Source organism: Falco punctatus (genome assembly GCF_963210335.1).
Source record: "Falco punctatus genome assembly, chromosome: 6".
Taxonomy (NCBI): domain Eukaryota; kingdom Metazoa; phylum Chordata; class Aves; order Falconiformes; family Falconidae; genus Falco; species Falco punctatus.
In genome coordinates, this window is record NC_137585.1 from 3064329 (window position 1) to 3080934 (window position 16606).

At 46.3% G+C, this 16606-nt stretch overlaps 1 protein-coding gene across 1 annotated transcript in view; it reads right to left on the minus strand.

The window, feature by feature from the left end:
* LOC308065351 (uncharacterized protein) overlaps positions 1-16606 on the minus strand; it is a 46870-nt gene that overhangs the window by 16202 nt on the left and 14062 nt on the right. Inside the window, exon 2 of the mRNA XM_080391218.1 lies at positions 1-16261. This exon is cut by the window's left edge and continues 16202 nt beyond it. Coding sequence (XP_080247344.1) covers positions 8258-9241 — 984 coding nt within the window. The 5' untranslated portion in view covers positions 9242-16261 and the 3' untranslated portion in view covers positions 1-8257. The remainder of the gene's footprint in view (positions 16262-16606) is intronic.

Genomic DNA, 16606 nt, shown 5'->3' on the forward strand with positions numbered 1-16606 from the left:
AAGATATCTCACCTAGTAGAGCTGTCTGTGCTTGGATATTATATTTTGGTGGTTATTAGGATGTTCTGTTGTGGAGAGCACAGGAGAGCTTAGGTATGTGTGTAGCAATCTTTGAAATAATTAAAACAGCTCGTGTGAGAAGACTATATGGTCAGTCACACCTAAAATTAATTGCCAGGGAAGGATGGTGCCATAAGTCTGTTAGCTGAGAAATTATTTCTCTAGCCTCATGCATAGCGGGTTGCTCAGTTCACTAAACCCAGTGGACCTGGAAAGACTGGTTTCAAATAGTAAAATAATATATTGAGATTTATTTTATAGGTATCCCACAAATGGGAACAGAGTGCACAGTCACGGGCTCTTTATTTCTTCACGAAATGTGTTGAGAGCCTAAAAGTGGTGGCTTGTTTTAATATTTTTAATGCTTAATTTTTGCTTTCAAGTGGGAATGCAAAGCCTGAAGTTTCATTAATTTTGTAGAGGTTTTGCCAAACCTTCAGCAGTGAAATAGGGATGTTGTCAGATCTAAGCTGAAAGGCTAGAAAACTTATCTATTCCCACAATTGTTTCTTTGCCATTTGAATTAAACTTTTTTAACATAAAGCAAACAAAAATAATTTTAACATATTAATAGCAATATAAATGACTTTTCAATTTAAATTTTGCTCATTATTGTATTATCTTTGTGATAATACTGCTATTTTTTCTGTTGCCCATAGAAAGTTCAAGAAAACGAAAAGTAGATTATACAGAATTAATCATGTAAACAGACAGTAGGACAAAAGAAAAAAAATTACTGTTTGGAGGAGGACTTTCAACTTCTCTTTTTGCACGAGGAGCAAAAGGTATTCTTGCCATTTGGAAGCAATTTTTAAGGATTCTGAATTACTAGAAAGGAGTACTTTCCGTTTCCATTCTATACTTGAGTGTTGCATAAATTGTTCTTGTTTGGGGACTGTATTTTTGTCATATGGATTCAGTATGTTAATCCCTTCAATTATTTATATATTTTGTGATAGATTTAGAACCTTTTCCACCCAAATACACATCTGGCCTATGTATTTCCAACTTGCAAAGTTGGAAATGTCTGTAACTAGATGTTAAAATACTGTCTCCGTTCACTGGTCCCTGTAGAATCAGAGCAATGATGCAGTAGCAAAATATACAGAAACTCCGTATCTCCTTGCAGCTGGTGGGGAAATATGATTTTGTAGAAGGTACTCTTTTTTTTTATGCAGTGGAGCACTGCAGGCAATGGCCTGCTGTTGGGCATTTTTTTCTGTCTGCGAGGTAACATGGAGGATGGTTCTGATACCTTTTAATTAATTTACTTGTAATGCCTGCTTCAGCCACACTAAACAACCCTTCTAGTGCCAGACTAGTCACTCATGAGCAGTCTGTTGTATATGAGGCATTAAGAAGTGGCTTGGTAAACAATATCAGTTCTTCAGGGAAGATTCCTGTATTTCCTATAGTCTCCTACAGACTATAGGCTCCTACAAGCTCCTATATTTTACTGTGTCCACATTATCTATGCTGAGATGGCAAGAACAAAATGGGGAAGTCCTCATCTCAGGCAGGTTTAAATCTATGTTATTTAGCTGATGTCGCAATGTTGTCATCTTCTCCCTCTAGAATAACACCTTCAACTTTTGAAAGAAACTTCACATTTCTTTTTGGCCATTTTCACCTGCCTTAGCTGCGAAAAGGCAAAGATTGGAAACATCAGGCTCAGTCCCTTGCCCTACTGTAAATTCCCTCTATGGTCCTTGGGAAACTGCTCTTGCTGTGGCTTGGTCACTGGTTTGTAGTACAGCATATTGCTAACCAGTCTCCTGGTGCGTGGGGAGCAAAACTGCGTGGGTCAGTTACTGTAGCAAAACCTGAAATTGGGTGTGTATTTTCACAGGCACAGTGCTAGACATCCAGAGCGGTCCTTGGTGACCCGCAAAGCCCTGTGCAGCCTCTTCTGCTGCCTTTCAAACCTCCCCGGGCCTCATCTCACCTCTCTGCAGATGTGTGTGCAGAGTGGACAGCTGCGTTTGAAGCCCATCATGTCCCGCAAGGGCAAGGTGGTCAGTGTACGGCCAAGTGCTTGCTGCCCAGTATGTGCAGAACAGGATGGGACAGGGGAGAGGAGACAGCATGAAATTACTTTGGTCTGTGGGAGAAAAAGAAGGGGGTTCTCAGTTTATTCTGGTTTTTAGCAAAAAGCTAGAAGAGAGAGAACAGGAGGAGGAGGAGGGGTAGAGGGCGAGAAGGTAACAAAGAAATGTACTAAAGTGTTATTTCGAAAGCAAATCCAGGCCACCCTACACACCCAGGCATTGAATCCCATTACACCTAAGGCTGTGGTGGGGGTGCCCCCAGGCTCCTGCAAATGGGGCTGGCAGCATAAAGTCCCCACCAGGCTTGAATGTGAGTTTAGTATTACCACACCGGGGAGGGGAACTATCCTGGCTGCTCTGCTACCTGCATCCTGAACGTTATTTCCCTTCACCTCACGCTGGCTCTGGCACAGGGACCTTGGGGAGCTGGCAGCCATCAGGCTGGACTGCCCTGTCCCCAAAGACAGCCAGGCTTCTCTAAGGGTGAAGTAACTCTTCTTCCAAGGCTTCCTTTTGCGGTGTAACAGGATGATGAGGAGAGGCATGCAATGCCTAGGGAGTCCCACCTGCAAGCACCTCCATCTCCCAGACTGTTTGGTGGCTGGAGGAAAAGTAAACAATGCGGCTACTCTGCTGGCGTGAGTCTCAGCAGTACCAGTGTGCTACCACCTTGCATCGGCCTCTGCACTGGAGGGGTGGGCTTTAGTAGGGGTGAGGGATGAAGTGCATCAGCAGAGGTTGGTGAACGAGTCTGCAAGAGGTCTGTCTGTCCCATGCCTCTGCGTGAGCAGCCATTCCCTGCCCTGAGAGGAGCGGTGCTTCCCAGGATGGCAGAAGTGCTTCTTTGGTTTCAACAGTCTGCACTGACTGGGAGGGAAAAGATAAAATTTGAAAGAAAAAGAAATGTTTTTGTAGCTGTTCCTTGTTTCAAACATGCCAGCCTGCTTCCAGTCTGGAACAATCCCTTTGTTCACAAGGCTGGGACATTTCCCTTGGCCAAGAGGGAGCTGAGACACTTCAATTTGCAGCTAGTGCTTGGCATAGGGTTTTGCTGCTGCACACAGAAGAATGAATAAAATGAGCTTTGGGCTTCCAGGAGATCTCATGGCATCACAGCCAGGGATATTTATTATGCCTTCCCTGCAATAAGTGATCCTGGCTGGCACACACACAGCCCTGTGTTTTAGGTTTTAAGACAAGTTAGTTTTCTTTTAAATATGTTGCAAGAAAAAAAAATCTGTTTATTGTTACAGCCTGCTTTCAGGGGTATGGTTTGCCCTTGGCTGATTGTACTGAGCTACTTCTCTGTCAGAGCCCCTGCAGAAGTGTGCCAGGTTTGGCCAGCTGTGTTAGCAGAGGATTCGTCTATACTATTAAATCTAAACATCTGTGCAGCTTAAAGATTAGCGTGCTCCCTGGCCATGTTTTGGCTTGTGTCAACAGGCTCCAGCCTAGAAAAGGCCTGGACACTGTTAAGTAAGAGCTCATGAAGGGACAGTTCCCATTTATTTATTTATTAATCAATTAACACTGAGTCTCATCTCAGTTTCTGTTCACATCAGAGCCCCCTGGACAGGTCTGGGATAAAGCCAGCATTTACTTTCAAGGCTCTGAAGAACATACTGCATGAATATAGGTAACACCTTGCCTGGTGTTTGACAGCATCTCTAGGTTGATGGACATATCAGCAGGCAAGAGAAGTTTGGATACAGCCATCCCCTTTTAGTGGAGAATTTTGGTGGCTGGACATGACTCATACCATGCCCCTCAGCTCTGAGATCTCTCCTCCTGTTTCATTTCATGACTTAGATGCAACCAAGACAAGGAGCGGGCAATCGCTTGGCTGGAGCAGCAGTGAGGACAACAGCTCCCAGGTAGTCCTGCTGCTGCCAGAGGCACAACCCTCCCACGCATGGAGGGGTGATGATGGCCTTTGTTCACCAACATGGGGCAATGCTGGGACCAGTGCAGGACACTTGGTTGCCTGCCATGCAGCAGCTTTCAGCAAGTCTGATCTCACTCTGCAGGGCCAGGCTGACAACTTTGTGATGGTTTTTTGAAGATACTTCTTCATTGCCTATTTGGCCTCCCCAGTGCAGATTGAACCGGACTCTGCATGGCCTGAACAGAGATGAGTTTACAGAGGTGACATTTCAACACAAACAAAATCTGCAGGAGATTATAGGATTGACATTCATTGACATGAAGGCAACAGGGGCTGCTGAGCCTCTCAATGAGAAAAAGGAAAAAAAAAAAAGGGAAAATGGAGAAGATCAGGTTAAGAAAACCAACTCTGCTTTGCTCAACTTGAAAAATGAAGCTGGGCAAGCCTGCGAGGATGGAAGAGGGCTTGAGCATAACAAATGTTCTTGCTATTGCCTGGCCCCAGCTCACTTATACCTTTAATAAATAGCACAACCTGGTGACAAGGAGCAGAAGCAGATGCCATAGTCAGTAGTGTGCCAGCTCCAGAACCGAAGTCAGATGTCTCTGGCTGCAGTAGGAAGGCAAGCAGAAGGAGAGCTGGGGTTGAGCTGCTGCTTTAAGAGGGCTTGCTTTTTCTCCTGCCGCTGTGTTTTTCAAGACTCACTGTTGGTTGAGCAGAGCTGATGTTTATTCTGGTCCCATCTGCTCTTCGCAGAGCTTTCAGTAGCAAATTCAGCTATGGCAGCCTGATATTGCTTCACAAAATTAGCCCTCAAAAGTCTCTGGGACAGCTGCTGAAGGGAGAGTCCCACATTAAAGAGCAGAGCAAAGCTGCCAAGAAATGGCATGGCGTTGCCACATGCCCACAACATATGGACACATTGGCCATAGGCTTCCTTGACACAGTTGGGCCTCTGCTCCCTGCAGAAGCCCATAGCAGTGGTTGGGTTCTCATGGCAGGATCCAGCCCAACAGGATCCTGGTTCTCAATTGGGTTTCTGAGATATTGGTGATGTATAACCAGAGTTTCCTTTATCTCTGTCTTCTATGGAATGAAGTGTTTCAAAGACTCCTTGCCGCCTACACCAGGCATTACTGGCTGCTCACACCCTGCACATGGCATGGCCAAGTGGTCTGATCTCCACCTGCACAACAGAAACACAGATGCATGTAGCTTTGTCATGAGTTTCAAGTTTGTAGCTACAACCACAATGTTATCTCCCTTGCCTACAGCTGTTGCAGCCGGTGAGGATCAGATGTGGTGTCCTCCATAGGAGTGTGGCACTCTGCCCATTCATACCTCCAGGTGCCTCCTCAGTCGAGCTAAGTATTGTCTTAAAACCTGGGTGCCCCAAGACAGCCATTATCTGCCTGTTATTTCAGCAGGCTCTTGAAGAGTTGTTTTGTTTTCATTTTACAAGGGTACCTATATCAATCTGCTCCTGGTATGAGCCTTTGGGGATTTTGGTGCACAACCAAAATTCCTCCCGGATGCCTTTAGAGATAAAGAATGTCTCCTTTCTTAGTCATATTTTGTGTTAGTTTTATTTTGTAATAGTGGATGTTGGTTCACCTTCCTTTTTTGTTGAAATCTTACTTATATTGAAAATGCTTTATTCTACCTAATGCCCACGCTGCTTCCAACACACCTCCTAAAGTCTTACAGTTTCTCTGAGAGTGACATCCATTGCAGATATGCCTTCAGATGAGAGACAAACACTCCTCTGTTACTTACTCAACACAGAATAGGTGCAGCAAATTCCCCACGTGCTGCTGTTTCCTTTGTGGAGACAAGGGCAGACGCGAGAGAGTATCTCTTTGGGGATGAACAGATGCTTCCCAGCAGATCAGGGTGGTAGCTAGGCTGTGCAATACCTGTATGATCCCAGCCCATATTCCAGAAGCCACCTCCTGGAGTTCCTGCTCTGAAAGATAAGGAAGGGGTCTCTGCCTGTCTCCTCATGTAGACCTGCTGTCAACCCCTCTCCATGCTCTTGTACTCAGCCCTAGGTCAGAGGTACTTTCTGCAGCCCCAGCCAGTCTCTGCAGTGCAGGATCTGTGGAGCAACAGTTCACCTGTCCCTCCGTAGCTGCTCCAGCCCCTGTGTCTTTTGGCAGTGCCTATGGGATGGATGCCATGTGCCGCCAGCCATCCTGCTTCCACTCTATAGACGGTTTTCGTATAACAGGAGACTTCTACTCTTCTGCTCTACCTGCATGGAGGATCGGGAAATGTATTTGTTGGTAAACCAGCCTGTTTTCCTAGCTAGGACTAAGTAACTACCATTCCCAGAGTTACTGATGGGCGGACATTTTATTCTTTAACATAAACCTAGACAAAATAGTTCATCAAAGATTTGCTATGCCTCTGCCACAACCTACTGTGAGAACAGCCCACCTCCACCTACTAGATCTTCTGTAAACATCTTTTATAAGTACTCCTCCAGTTCGGCCAAGCTAGGGTTGAGGGCTGAATTTAAGCAAGCAGACCATGTCACCTCACAAAAAGAGTCTTTGCTCTTGAACTGGTTTGGATGTACAGCAAGATGGCCAACCTTCATAGCCTGGATACTTTTCAGATAGCTATTTATCTTCCATTGGCTATCAAATGAATGTATTGAAGCAGATGAGATTGTCCCAGATTTACACAGGTAGGAATGAAAACATCTTGCCTGGGATTTTCAGATGACTAAAGTGACTTTGTGTTTTCAGATCAATCTGCCACAAAGTGACAGGTGCAGTGGAGAGAAGGCAAATTTTATACTGGGATGTCACTACACAAATCAACCAAACTCAGATTAGAAAGGCAAAGCAATAGAAAGGAGTTTCAGAGGGGGGAGAAAGGTTAAGTCATATCTTCAGTCTGTGTAGACTTTTATTAATGTGGTATTCAAGAGAAGTGCTATTGTCCTCCTCCCTTTGCAGTGTCCTTTGCACAAAACCTTAAAGGAAAAATTGCTTTTGCTCTGTCAACATGGACATTGCTGCCACTTTTGCTCAGCATCAGCTCTAGTGGCACTGGGGACTCCAGTTTTTTCTGCCCCATGTCTGTCCAGTCCCACTGCAAATACTGGCTATCTAGGCCCTCGATTCCCTGTCGAGACCCAAAGGGAGACCTGAGCAGGTACCCACAATGATACAGAGATGTAGGTGATAGCAGATGAGCCTCCTGCTATTGTGGCCCCACTACGGAAAAAGCTACTCAGTGGAAGAACAGGAGGCTACGAGCTGGTGGCAGAAGCATAGTAGCCCTTGTCTGCTGCACCAGGCCTCTGAGTGCTGGTAACTTTTCTCACTGCAGCCTTTGAATGCCACCTCCATCTAGCTGTGCCAGCCTTGCTCCCTCAGGGGTGCAATTTGGTCAACAGGAGTGCCTTGGCCCATACAGGTTATGCTGTTTCCCCAAAGAGAGCACAGAACTCTGGCTGAAAGGATTTTCTGGCCAGCATAATCACATTTACATGAAGGCTTTTACCAGCTTTGCTATATCGGTCAAAGGTAGGGAGTGGGCTGAGGGTAAGTGATACTCATAGAGATAGAGCTTTGCCAGAAAAACTTTTAGTGTGGCTTAGTCTAAACCGTTGCCATTCTGGTGCTGTATCTCCGATATATTTAGTTTGCCTTTGCAATGGACAGACCTGTACCTTTCTCATGAATAATATGAAATTTGCCAAGTTCAGAGTGCAAATTTTAATTAACTCAGTGTTTGCTCAAAAGAAAATGACACTACTGCACTTTCATTTGATAATTCAAGTAATACTCGCTGAGTGTTCACTCCTGACCTGCAAGCCCTCATATTTAAAACAAGCCAAGGGGTGGTGTGGGAAGAAAGGCATTTTTTGGCAAGGAAACTGCTGCCCTCAGGCTATTAATGCATCTTAATCCTGAAGAGAAAATGAAATCACTCTGGGCAGGTGCCAAGCAATACAATAACTTTCCTCTGATTTCAGGGAGTTCTTGAACAGCCTTTCCCGCATGAAGTTAAGAGCCATAGTCCTATGGCTTCATTCTGCTTTTATACCCATTTTATACCCCTGCCAAGGCAGTGTCCCAGCAGAGTTTCCCCAGGTTAACAAAAGAAAAGCAGACCTCATTGGTACTGTTGTTTATTATTTGTATTATGGCTCAGGGCCCATATTTACTGTTGCTGACACTGGACTTCATGCCTGCAGAGCCAGAGGGCACATTTTTTTTCCTGATTGTGCTTTTGAGCATAATTACCTCTAAGCTGCATCATTTGCTGGTCCCCTGAGAGTGTTACTCAGAAAGAAAGATGTCTGAACATCTCCCTGCAAGGCAGACCTGTGACAGTCATCAGGCTGCTCAAAGAAACCAAATAGTATCCCCTTGTCACTGATGGTGCTGGGGTGTGGGGTGTGGTCCTCTTTAGCTACTCTGATGCTGCAGTGCTGACAAAAGGGGCTGTCCCACTTCACTTCTGCTCCCTTGGGGGCTTCTGAACACCTCTTATCCTTCCACGTGGAACTGGCATGAGAGGAAATGTCCACAGGGTGAGTGTCCTGTTCTGAGTGGCTGCCCAGCCATGCAATGATGGGGAGAGGTGCAGGAGCAGGATGGCTTTGGCTGCTGGCAACCCACACGTAAATATCCTCTGAGTAATAGGCGGTAAGATGCTGGCTCCCTGCTTGAAGTGGGCAGAAATGCAGGCACAAGAGGGGAGCAGGAGATAAGTGGAAGGCACAGAGGGTAGCAGAGCAGGGGAACGGGGGATTTCTGGAAAGACAGCAAAAGAGGTGGGCTGGAGCTGAACGCTTTGTGGGCTGAGAACTGGTAAGAAACTTAGGGCAAATGGACAGGAGACAAAGCAAGCTCAGAGGGAAATGACTGGAAGGGAGCAAAGCACAGATGGGAGGAGCTGGTAGGGAAAAAGTGCAAAATAAGGTGTCCAGAGCATAACAAAGTGTGGACAGAGGGATGTGATGGGGAATGGATGCTACTGCCCCCAGACCTGATCTGGACCCCAACTTGCTGACTCCCCTCCCCAGCTGTCCCCACGGCTCCTTGCCATGGAGTGAAGAAGACTGGAGCAGAGGAGAGCTTGGATGGGTGCTCCTGAAGAGGGGGAAGCACAAACAGGGGATGTCTGCAAGGGCAGAGGGTGAGAGCAGGGTCCTGGGAGGAGGAGAGTGTGACCAGGGGTCTGGAGGGGAATGGCGCATGTAGGGAAGCTCTCCAAAAGAAAACATTTCTGCCCAAACACATATTATCCAGGAGAAAAAACCAAACTGGCAGGATAAGCCTGGTGGTGAGTGGGTTGCTGAGGCTATAAGGAAAACTGCTGTGACAGGCAGCAATGGTGTGCTGAAGGAGAAGGTCTTAACAGGGTCAAACCAGAAAGGGGCACAGAGAAAATTAGTGACGGAAGAGCTATTTAGCACTTGAACAGAAGGGGGTCAGAGAGCACAGGCATCTAGAAGAATGTGGAGTGGTGGTACCCCATAAAACAGAGAGCCAAGGACAGCAGAGTGCCATGGGCATTGCTGAGAGAGGAGGGAGGAAGCGGAGGGCCCGAGCTACATCCAGCAATTAAAGCGAAGTGTGCAGCAGAGAGATGTCAGCAGGATGTCGGTGAGACGCATTGCACTGCACAAAGCAACCAGCAGGCCTGGCTCTTTGGAGTCCAGGCGAGAGCTTGTCATTGGAGCAGGTGGAGGGGTACCTGGCCCTACCCACACGTGTGACTGCAGAGCACCTCTGAGGACACCAATTCAGCAGCAGTGACACTGCACTCCTGACATGGCGCAGAGCAGGAGAAAAGCGGTGAGGCATCTCGAATTCTGGTAACAGGGCTTAGAAGACACGCTGTTGACACTGTATCTTCCCGTGGGGGCACAGGCCAGCCACCACCCTGGGACAGAGTAAAGGAGAAGCACAGCCCAAGCCACCCTGTGAACAGCTCTGTGAGACTGGCAGGATGCAGAGACTCGCATTTGGCACAGCAGGGAAATGCAGTGTTTCATGCAGGTGTACGTCAACATGTCAAATGTCTCCAGTTCTGTGCTATAGAAATGCCAACAAACCTAATCCTGGTACCAAAAGCCTTCACTCCCTGAAATCTGACAAAAAATCTTAAAGCTTGCCTCACAGTAGAGAGAAACAAATGTTTTCCTGGATTTTGAAGGCAGGGGATGGAGTGGAAAACACATACCTCATGAACAGTTTGTCAGGGCCCTGAGTGCACTCTCTACCTTCTAGCATTTTGGCTGGCAGCTCCAGACCAGCTAGCTGGTCAGAGCTGGTGAGGAAAAAGAATTGGAAGAAGTTTTTGTGGAGGATCCCCTGCATAGCTCTGCTGAGACGCTTTTCTGGGCAGTCCCTGCTCCTTAGCCCAGGAACCACTTGTAAGTCACAGCTCTCTCACGCTTGGCCCCCGCCTGAGCTGTGCCATGGCTGTGTTCATGCCAGGGGTACCCTGCTGATGGGAGCCCTGAGCCTGCCTCGGGGTCTCGACTCCCCAGCTGAGCCTCGGGCTTGCCTCATCACTTTGGGCACTGCTGCTTCCTGCCATGGTTTCATTGAGGCTGCCAGGCTGGGGCAGGGGCACTTGTCCAGCAATGGAGCTGTGCTGTGGTGGGGGATGATGGATTATTTCCCCTCTGCTGCAGGGGAACTGAATCAGCAGGAATCATTGGGGATGACACCCCAGGCTCCCTTGGGATTCCCTGGCCAGTACAACCCCTCCCTGCAAGAAAGCAGTGGCTGCCTAAAATTATGAAGCCAGAAGAACATGCACCATGTCACCCACCACTGGCAAGACTCAGAAAAGACTGAGGGGCAGAGCCTGTGCCGCAGCTGAAGACAGCTAAGTGGGTGGAAGAAATATTGGAATGATTTTGCTCGATAACCACAGGGAAAGAGAGATTATATCATATTATAATCTATAGCTGCATAGACTATTGAGAGACAAAGAAAGCAGTAAGAGAAAAAATTGCTCTTCACGCACCCAGGATGAGATCACCTATCTGCTCTCTACAGCAAATATACTTCATGTACTAACTGCTCCATCTGGGCACTAGCAGCTCAGGCTGGGCCAAAAAAGCAGGGTGTTAATGACTTTGGGAAGACAGCATTTCAAGTGGCTGCCTCTTAAAATGCTGCCTATCCTGGAGATAACCCCCAAAAGATTCATGAAATAACACAAAGCCAGTGAAGAGTGGGAGTCGCTCTTGATGACATTCTTACGCATGACAGACCCAATGAAAAACATGACAAACCCCCCCCTAATAGCATTACCTACAGGCAGCAGAGAGTGCAGCCCGAAACTGAGTCACAGCAAAATGCAAATCCACCAGAGAAACTGAATTATTTTGTCCACGCTGCAGAAAGAGGAGACTTCAGATTTAATTCAAAATAAAGAAAGCAGCTAATGAACAGCACTTCCCCCGAGAAGTCAGCAGCTGCACAAGTAATATTGACATACCTATCAATATTTATACCATGAGCAGCATAAATGCACGCCTTATGAATTGGGAAAGGGTATAAATGAGGAAAACTAAGAAGGGGTAGTGGCAAGGAAACCTTGAACAAGACCTCCAAAGCAATTGCTTGGAAATCAGGCTAAATCAGCAAAAGCCAAGAAAATACCATGTCAGAAAGTTAAAGTAGTAGGAGGGAGCTCTGGTAGCGTATGGATGAACTGAAGCCAGTGCTGCGAAACTGTGTTCCTAGACAAGCACCTGTTTGCCATTGTCTGGATGTCAGAGTTTTCTCTGGCACGTCCTGGACCCCAGGCTAACGTGGCAAGTGATCCACAGTCCCCCAGGAGATGTTCTTCACAAGCCTCATGCTCCTGTACCACCAAGTCATTAGCACATCATTCTAAAACTAGAAAGATTCAATCTGAAAGTGAAATTGTAACAAGGGAAGACAAGTTCTTCTAGCATATCTTCCCTCTTGAAATTTCTTACAGAATAGGAAAAAAAAAGGAGGAAGAGTTTGAGGAAGGAATCCGTAGTGATAGTCCAACACTTAACAATGTCTACAAATAAGTTATTAAAAATAGCAAGAGAAGCAGAGTGTGGGATGTGCTGGATTTTAAAAAGAAGCAAAGAGAGCAGAGTGACCTGCACAAGAATAACAAGCTTCCTTGGCTATCACAGACTTTTGGAATGAAAAAAACATTGTCTGCAGAGAAAAGACTAAGGCCGAAAGGTAAGGAGAAACAGTGATTCCTAGCAAAATGGATACAGAGGACCTGAAAAAAGATGGGTAGAGAGCATTTTGCTATAGCACTTTATAAAAAGAAAGCAAACCAAAATGTAATTTTTTGGCATGGTGTGAAAGCCCAGGGAGAAAGGAGGAAATACTGGGCGTTCGTGAGCAAACAGAAACAAGATGGCAAGAGAACCGTTGTTTGTGTTGTTGGCAGCAGCTGACAATTGATGCACTCCATAGAAGAGATGCCACAGCCTTCTTACCATGAATTATTGTTAAAAGGTAGCTTTTGCTTGGCTATGCCATTACCTAACAACTTTTCTGGCACTGCGTTGAACACCACGAAGGCGGTATTCACTTGGTATCCAACGATGCCTGCAGTTCTTCAGATAAAGACAGTGGGATGAGATGTTTCAGGAGAAGCCCCTGGGATGTCATGTGCTGTCTGTGTGATTACTGTGTTGTGTGTGGGGACCATGAGGAGCTGGGAGCCAGCTATCATCAGAGACATGCACAGAATTGTTGTACCGTTAATACTTGTTATCATCTACAATTTCTGAGGTGGCCTGAGAAATGTGGTCACTAGCAGGGAGGCCATTTATACCACATGGGCTGTTCTCACTAAATGACACACTAGAGTTCAAATGCAATGGCAAGCTCTTCCTCTTCTGTCCACTACCTTCTCCAGCTGCCCCTTATTTGAATCGAATGGCAGCATACATCGTGCTCTGAGCTTTTTTCCATTTGTAGATGGGATGTAAACGTGGGGAGGTGAATTCTAAGAGAGACTCGGCAAGTGATTCTGGGATCCTGTTTCCTTTTGTTTGCATACGTGTGTGTGAGTGGAGATGAACTGAGCCGTGAGGTGGGAGGAAGGCTTGAAATGTTGGCTTAATTCAAACAGCTGATCACTGTTTGCTGAGGGCAATTGCAGCTAAGACAGTGCAAGACTGCGGGCGTTTGATGCGGTATCAAAACTGTCAGACTGACTCCTGCAATTTAGGGACATGGTTTAGTGGGACTTGGCAGTGTAAGGTTTACAGTTGGACTCAATTATCTTAAAGGTCTTTTCCAACCTAAATGATTCTATGATTCTATGAATTTTGACATTGGTTAATTCAAAGAAACCTGTGGTTTCAGACCAAAAGATGGAAAATGTCACCCAGCTAGAACCAAAGACTGAAAGACAGAAGAAAAACTTTGCCAACTCCTATGTTTTTCTGAAAGGCCAACATGAAGCCCTCAAATTTCCCACACCTCCACAAGGGAACAAACAAACACTGAAGCAAGGATGGCTCTTCAGCTAGAACAGGTGTCAGAAGAAAGAGGTAAGGGTTTTATCTTCCCTTTGACCACCAAACAATATTTTGCATTGGTCCCAGCTGTGTTCCAATTTTCAGCACACCCTAACAGAAATACTTCAATTTTGCAAGGGGAGGGAGATGGCCAGCAGGACTGTGCAATCTCAGTCTCCAACCTGAGCATGCAGGGAGGAGAAAAGAGAGCTTTATTTAAGATTGGGCTAAGCAGCATCACATTTGCACATTTTGCATTTGCAAAAGACAAGCTGGTCCTGGCCCATCCTAAAGTGCCAGGCTCACCAAAAATATCAGTGCCTCATGGGGCTTTTGTGGTTTCCAAAGGTCTGTGGTGTGAACATTTTAGGACATTAAGGAATGTAAGCTGTTTTGTGAGATTAAGGAATTCCCCTGTGAAACTTCTTCTGTTTTCATCCTGCTGCACTGTCTTTGAAGGGTTTAGCCAACAGGTATCTACAGGCTGAGGTCCCAGAGATTGGGGTTACTTATCTGAGGGGGCTCAGATGTCTCAGGTACTGGTTTTAGGGGACAAAGTTGGTGGGAAAGGGGGTCCACATCCCCAGAATGGTTGCCACACAAGGGGAATGAGTCTGGGAATATGCATTAACCACTCCAGGTTATAACCCCTGAGGTGACTTTGTTCAGCCCACTCTGGCAAGAATGGTTGTGAGACCCAGTGACCAGATTACTCACAGCAGACAGGTGACCATGCAGCACTGGCCGAGGATGCAGCACAAACTAGCAGCGGGAGGGATGAATGCTCCATATTTACTTTCTGAAAATCAAGGCTTTCATCAAGTACAAGTTGAATGCTGGAGACAGCAGGAGCTGTGTGAAGTTTTGTGCCTTTGAGTTATGGGTTACCCAGCTGTAGCCATGTGCTTGTCTCCTACCCTAGGCAAACCACAACTATAAAACCCCGGCTGTTTAAGCAAATCTCAGTCCTGTTGTTTGTGAGGTCCTACAGTTGCACATATTCACAGAATCAGAGAGCAGCGTGGGTGGGAAGAAACCTCTGGAGGTCTCTAATCCACCCCTCACTCCCAGCAGGGCTAATTCTAATGTTAGAGAGAGCTGCTCAGGGCCAGATGAGTCCTAAAATCTCCAAGGGAGGAGATTCCCCAGTCTCTCTAGGCATCAATACCAATGCTGAACCCCTTCACACTGCCAAAAAAATCCGTCAACATTTTTTTTGTTGTTAAATCTAGTTGGAATTTCCTTTGCTGAGAACTACATCCATTGCCTCTCATCCTTTCAGCTTGGATCTCTGTGAAGAGTCTGACATTCTCATAACCCTCTCTTTAGTCAAAGACAGCAAGCAGGTCCCCCACAACCTTATCTTCTCCAGTATAAACAAACCCAGGTCCCTCAGCTTCTCCTTGTACATTAAGCGCTCCAGATCCCTGATCTTCTTGGTGGACCGCATTCAGCACATCAATATCACTCATGCTCTGGGTAGACCAGAACTGGAAACAAGGGCCCAGATGCAGCCTCATGATTGTTGAATAAAGGGAAATAAACCCTTCCCTTGGCTTGCTCTCTTGCTTCTGCAGTCCAGTGTGCATGTGGCCTAAATTGCTGCTGAGGTGCACTTCTGAGCCTTGTTCAACTACTAGTCTCCTGGGAGCCTAAGGTCTTTTTCTGCAAAGGTGTTTTCTAGACACCAGCAGCTTCTGCTGGGAATGGGAGCTTTGCAAGCAGTGCAAGTGCATTTGTCATTGTTGAACTTCATGTGGTTTCTGCCAGCCCGCTCCCCCAGCCTACATAGGCCCTGAACGGCAGCACTGCCCTCCAGCATGGCCACCACTTCGCCGAGTTCAATATCATCTGTGAACTCGTTAAGGAGTTCTCTGCCTCTTTTTCCTCCTGTAGGTGAGGATGTTAAATGGTATGGGTCCCGGTATTGACCCCCTGAGGAATGTTACTCATAACTGCCTTCCTGTTACACTTTGGAGTGTTGACTTCTACGCTTTAAACTCACCTGTCCAGCCTGTTTTTCACTCACTCTGCAGTCCACTCATCCAGTCCATACCAGCCCCTGCTGGGTACATGGATACTGTGGGCCAATGTTCTAGTAATCCAACACCTCGTTTTGGTTGGGAGAGAAATACACACACACCTAGACATGAGCCATCAAAGAGTTTCCCTGTATCACATTTGGCCCCATCTTCTCTGCTGGCAATAGATCAGCTGGACTGAAGCTCTCTGGAAAGTGATGGAGCAGGACACAGGGCCAGAACTTGCACATGGCAGTAAAACTGTCAGGGAGTTATGGCAAGTGGCCAGAACCACAAGCTGTGCTGTGCCAGTCACAGATGGGAAATGGAAATTTGTGACATTTTGTACTTCAACCCAAAATCTGAACAGATTTTCATGAGACCACATTAAAAAAAAAAAAAAAAAAAGTAACTTATCTCTGTCTCCCTGACTTAAGTAGCCTGCCAGACTTCATAGTCTTGCCTCAGCACGGCAAGTATCACAAGAAAGTCACAAAAGGGTCGGGGAGGAGCTTTTTTATTTTATCCAAAGGAATGTGCCAGGCTGTCAAGACTTAGGAGCGTGAACTTCTCTGTAAAATCAAAGGAATCAGGATCCAGTTTTCAGCCAGGGTCCACTGGTTATTTCTACCGGTTGGCCACAGCAACCAGTTAGCTGTAGCCCAGAAAGACTGGTATTTGGGCTGATAAATCCAAACACATTTTCCTGAGGGGTCTGATACGGTCAGCTGAGGATCTTGAAAGAAAAAAAATGAAGGGGATGACTTGTCTCTCATCTAAAGTTCTTGCTTCAGCTCCCTGAATTCTTACTCCTTTCTGGAATGGTTGGAAAAACAAGTCTGTGCTGTTAAAACTATTCTTTTCCCAAGACCATTTTCAGAAAGCAAAGATGCTATTTCTGTAAGAACTTAAAAGGAAATACATGTCTGAGACGGAGGGTAAGAATGGAAAATTTCAGTACAAACAAACGGTGAATGTTTGGCAGCTGGGAGCTGACAGGGTTTTGTAATACGCTGTAAGTGAGGGGTTGTCTTGTTGGCTCTACCAACAGTCAGATTTCTAAGGAAAGAAAAAACTGTGC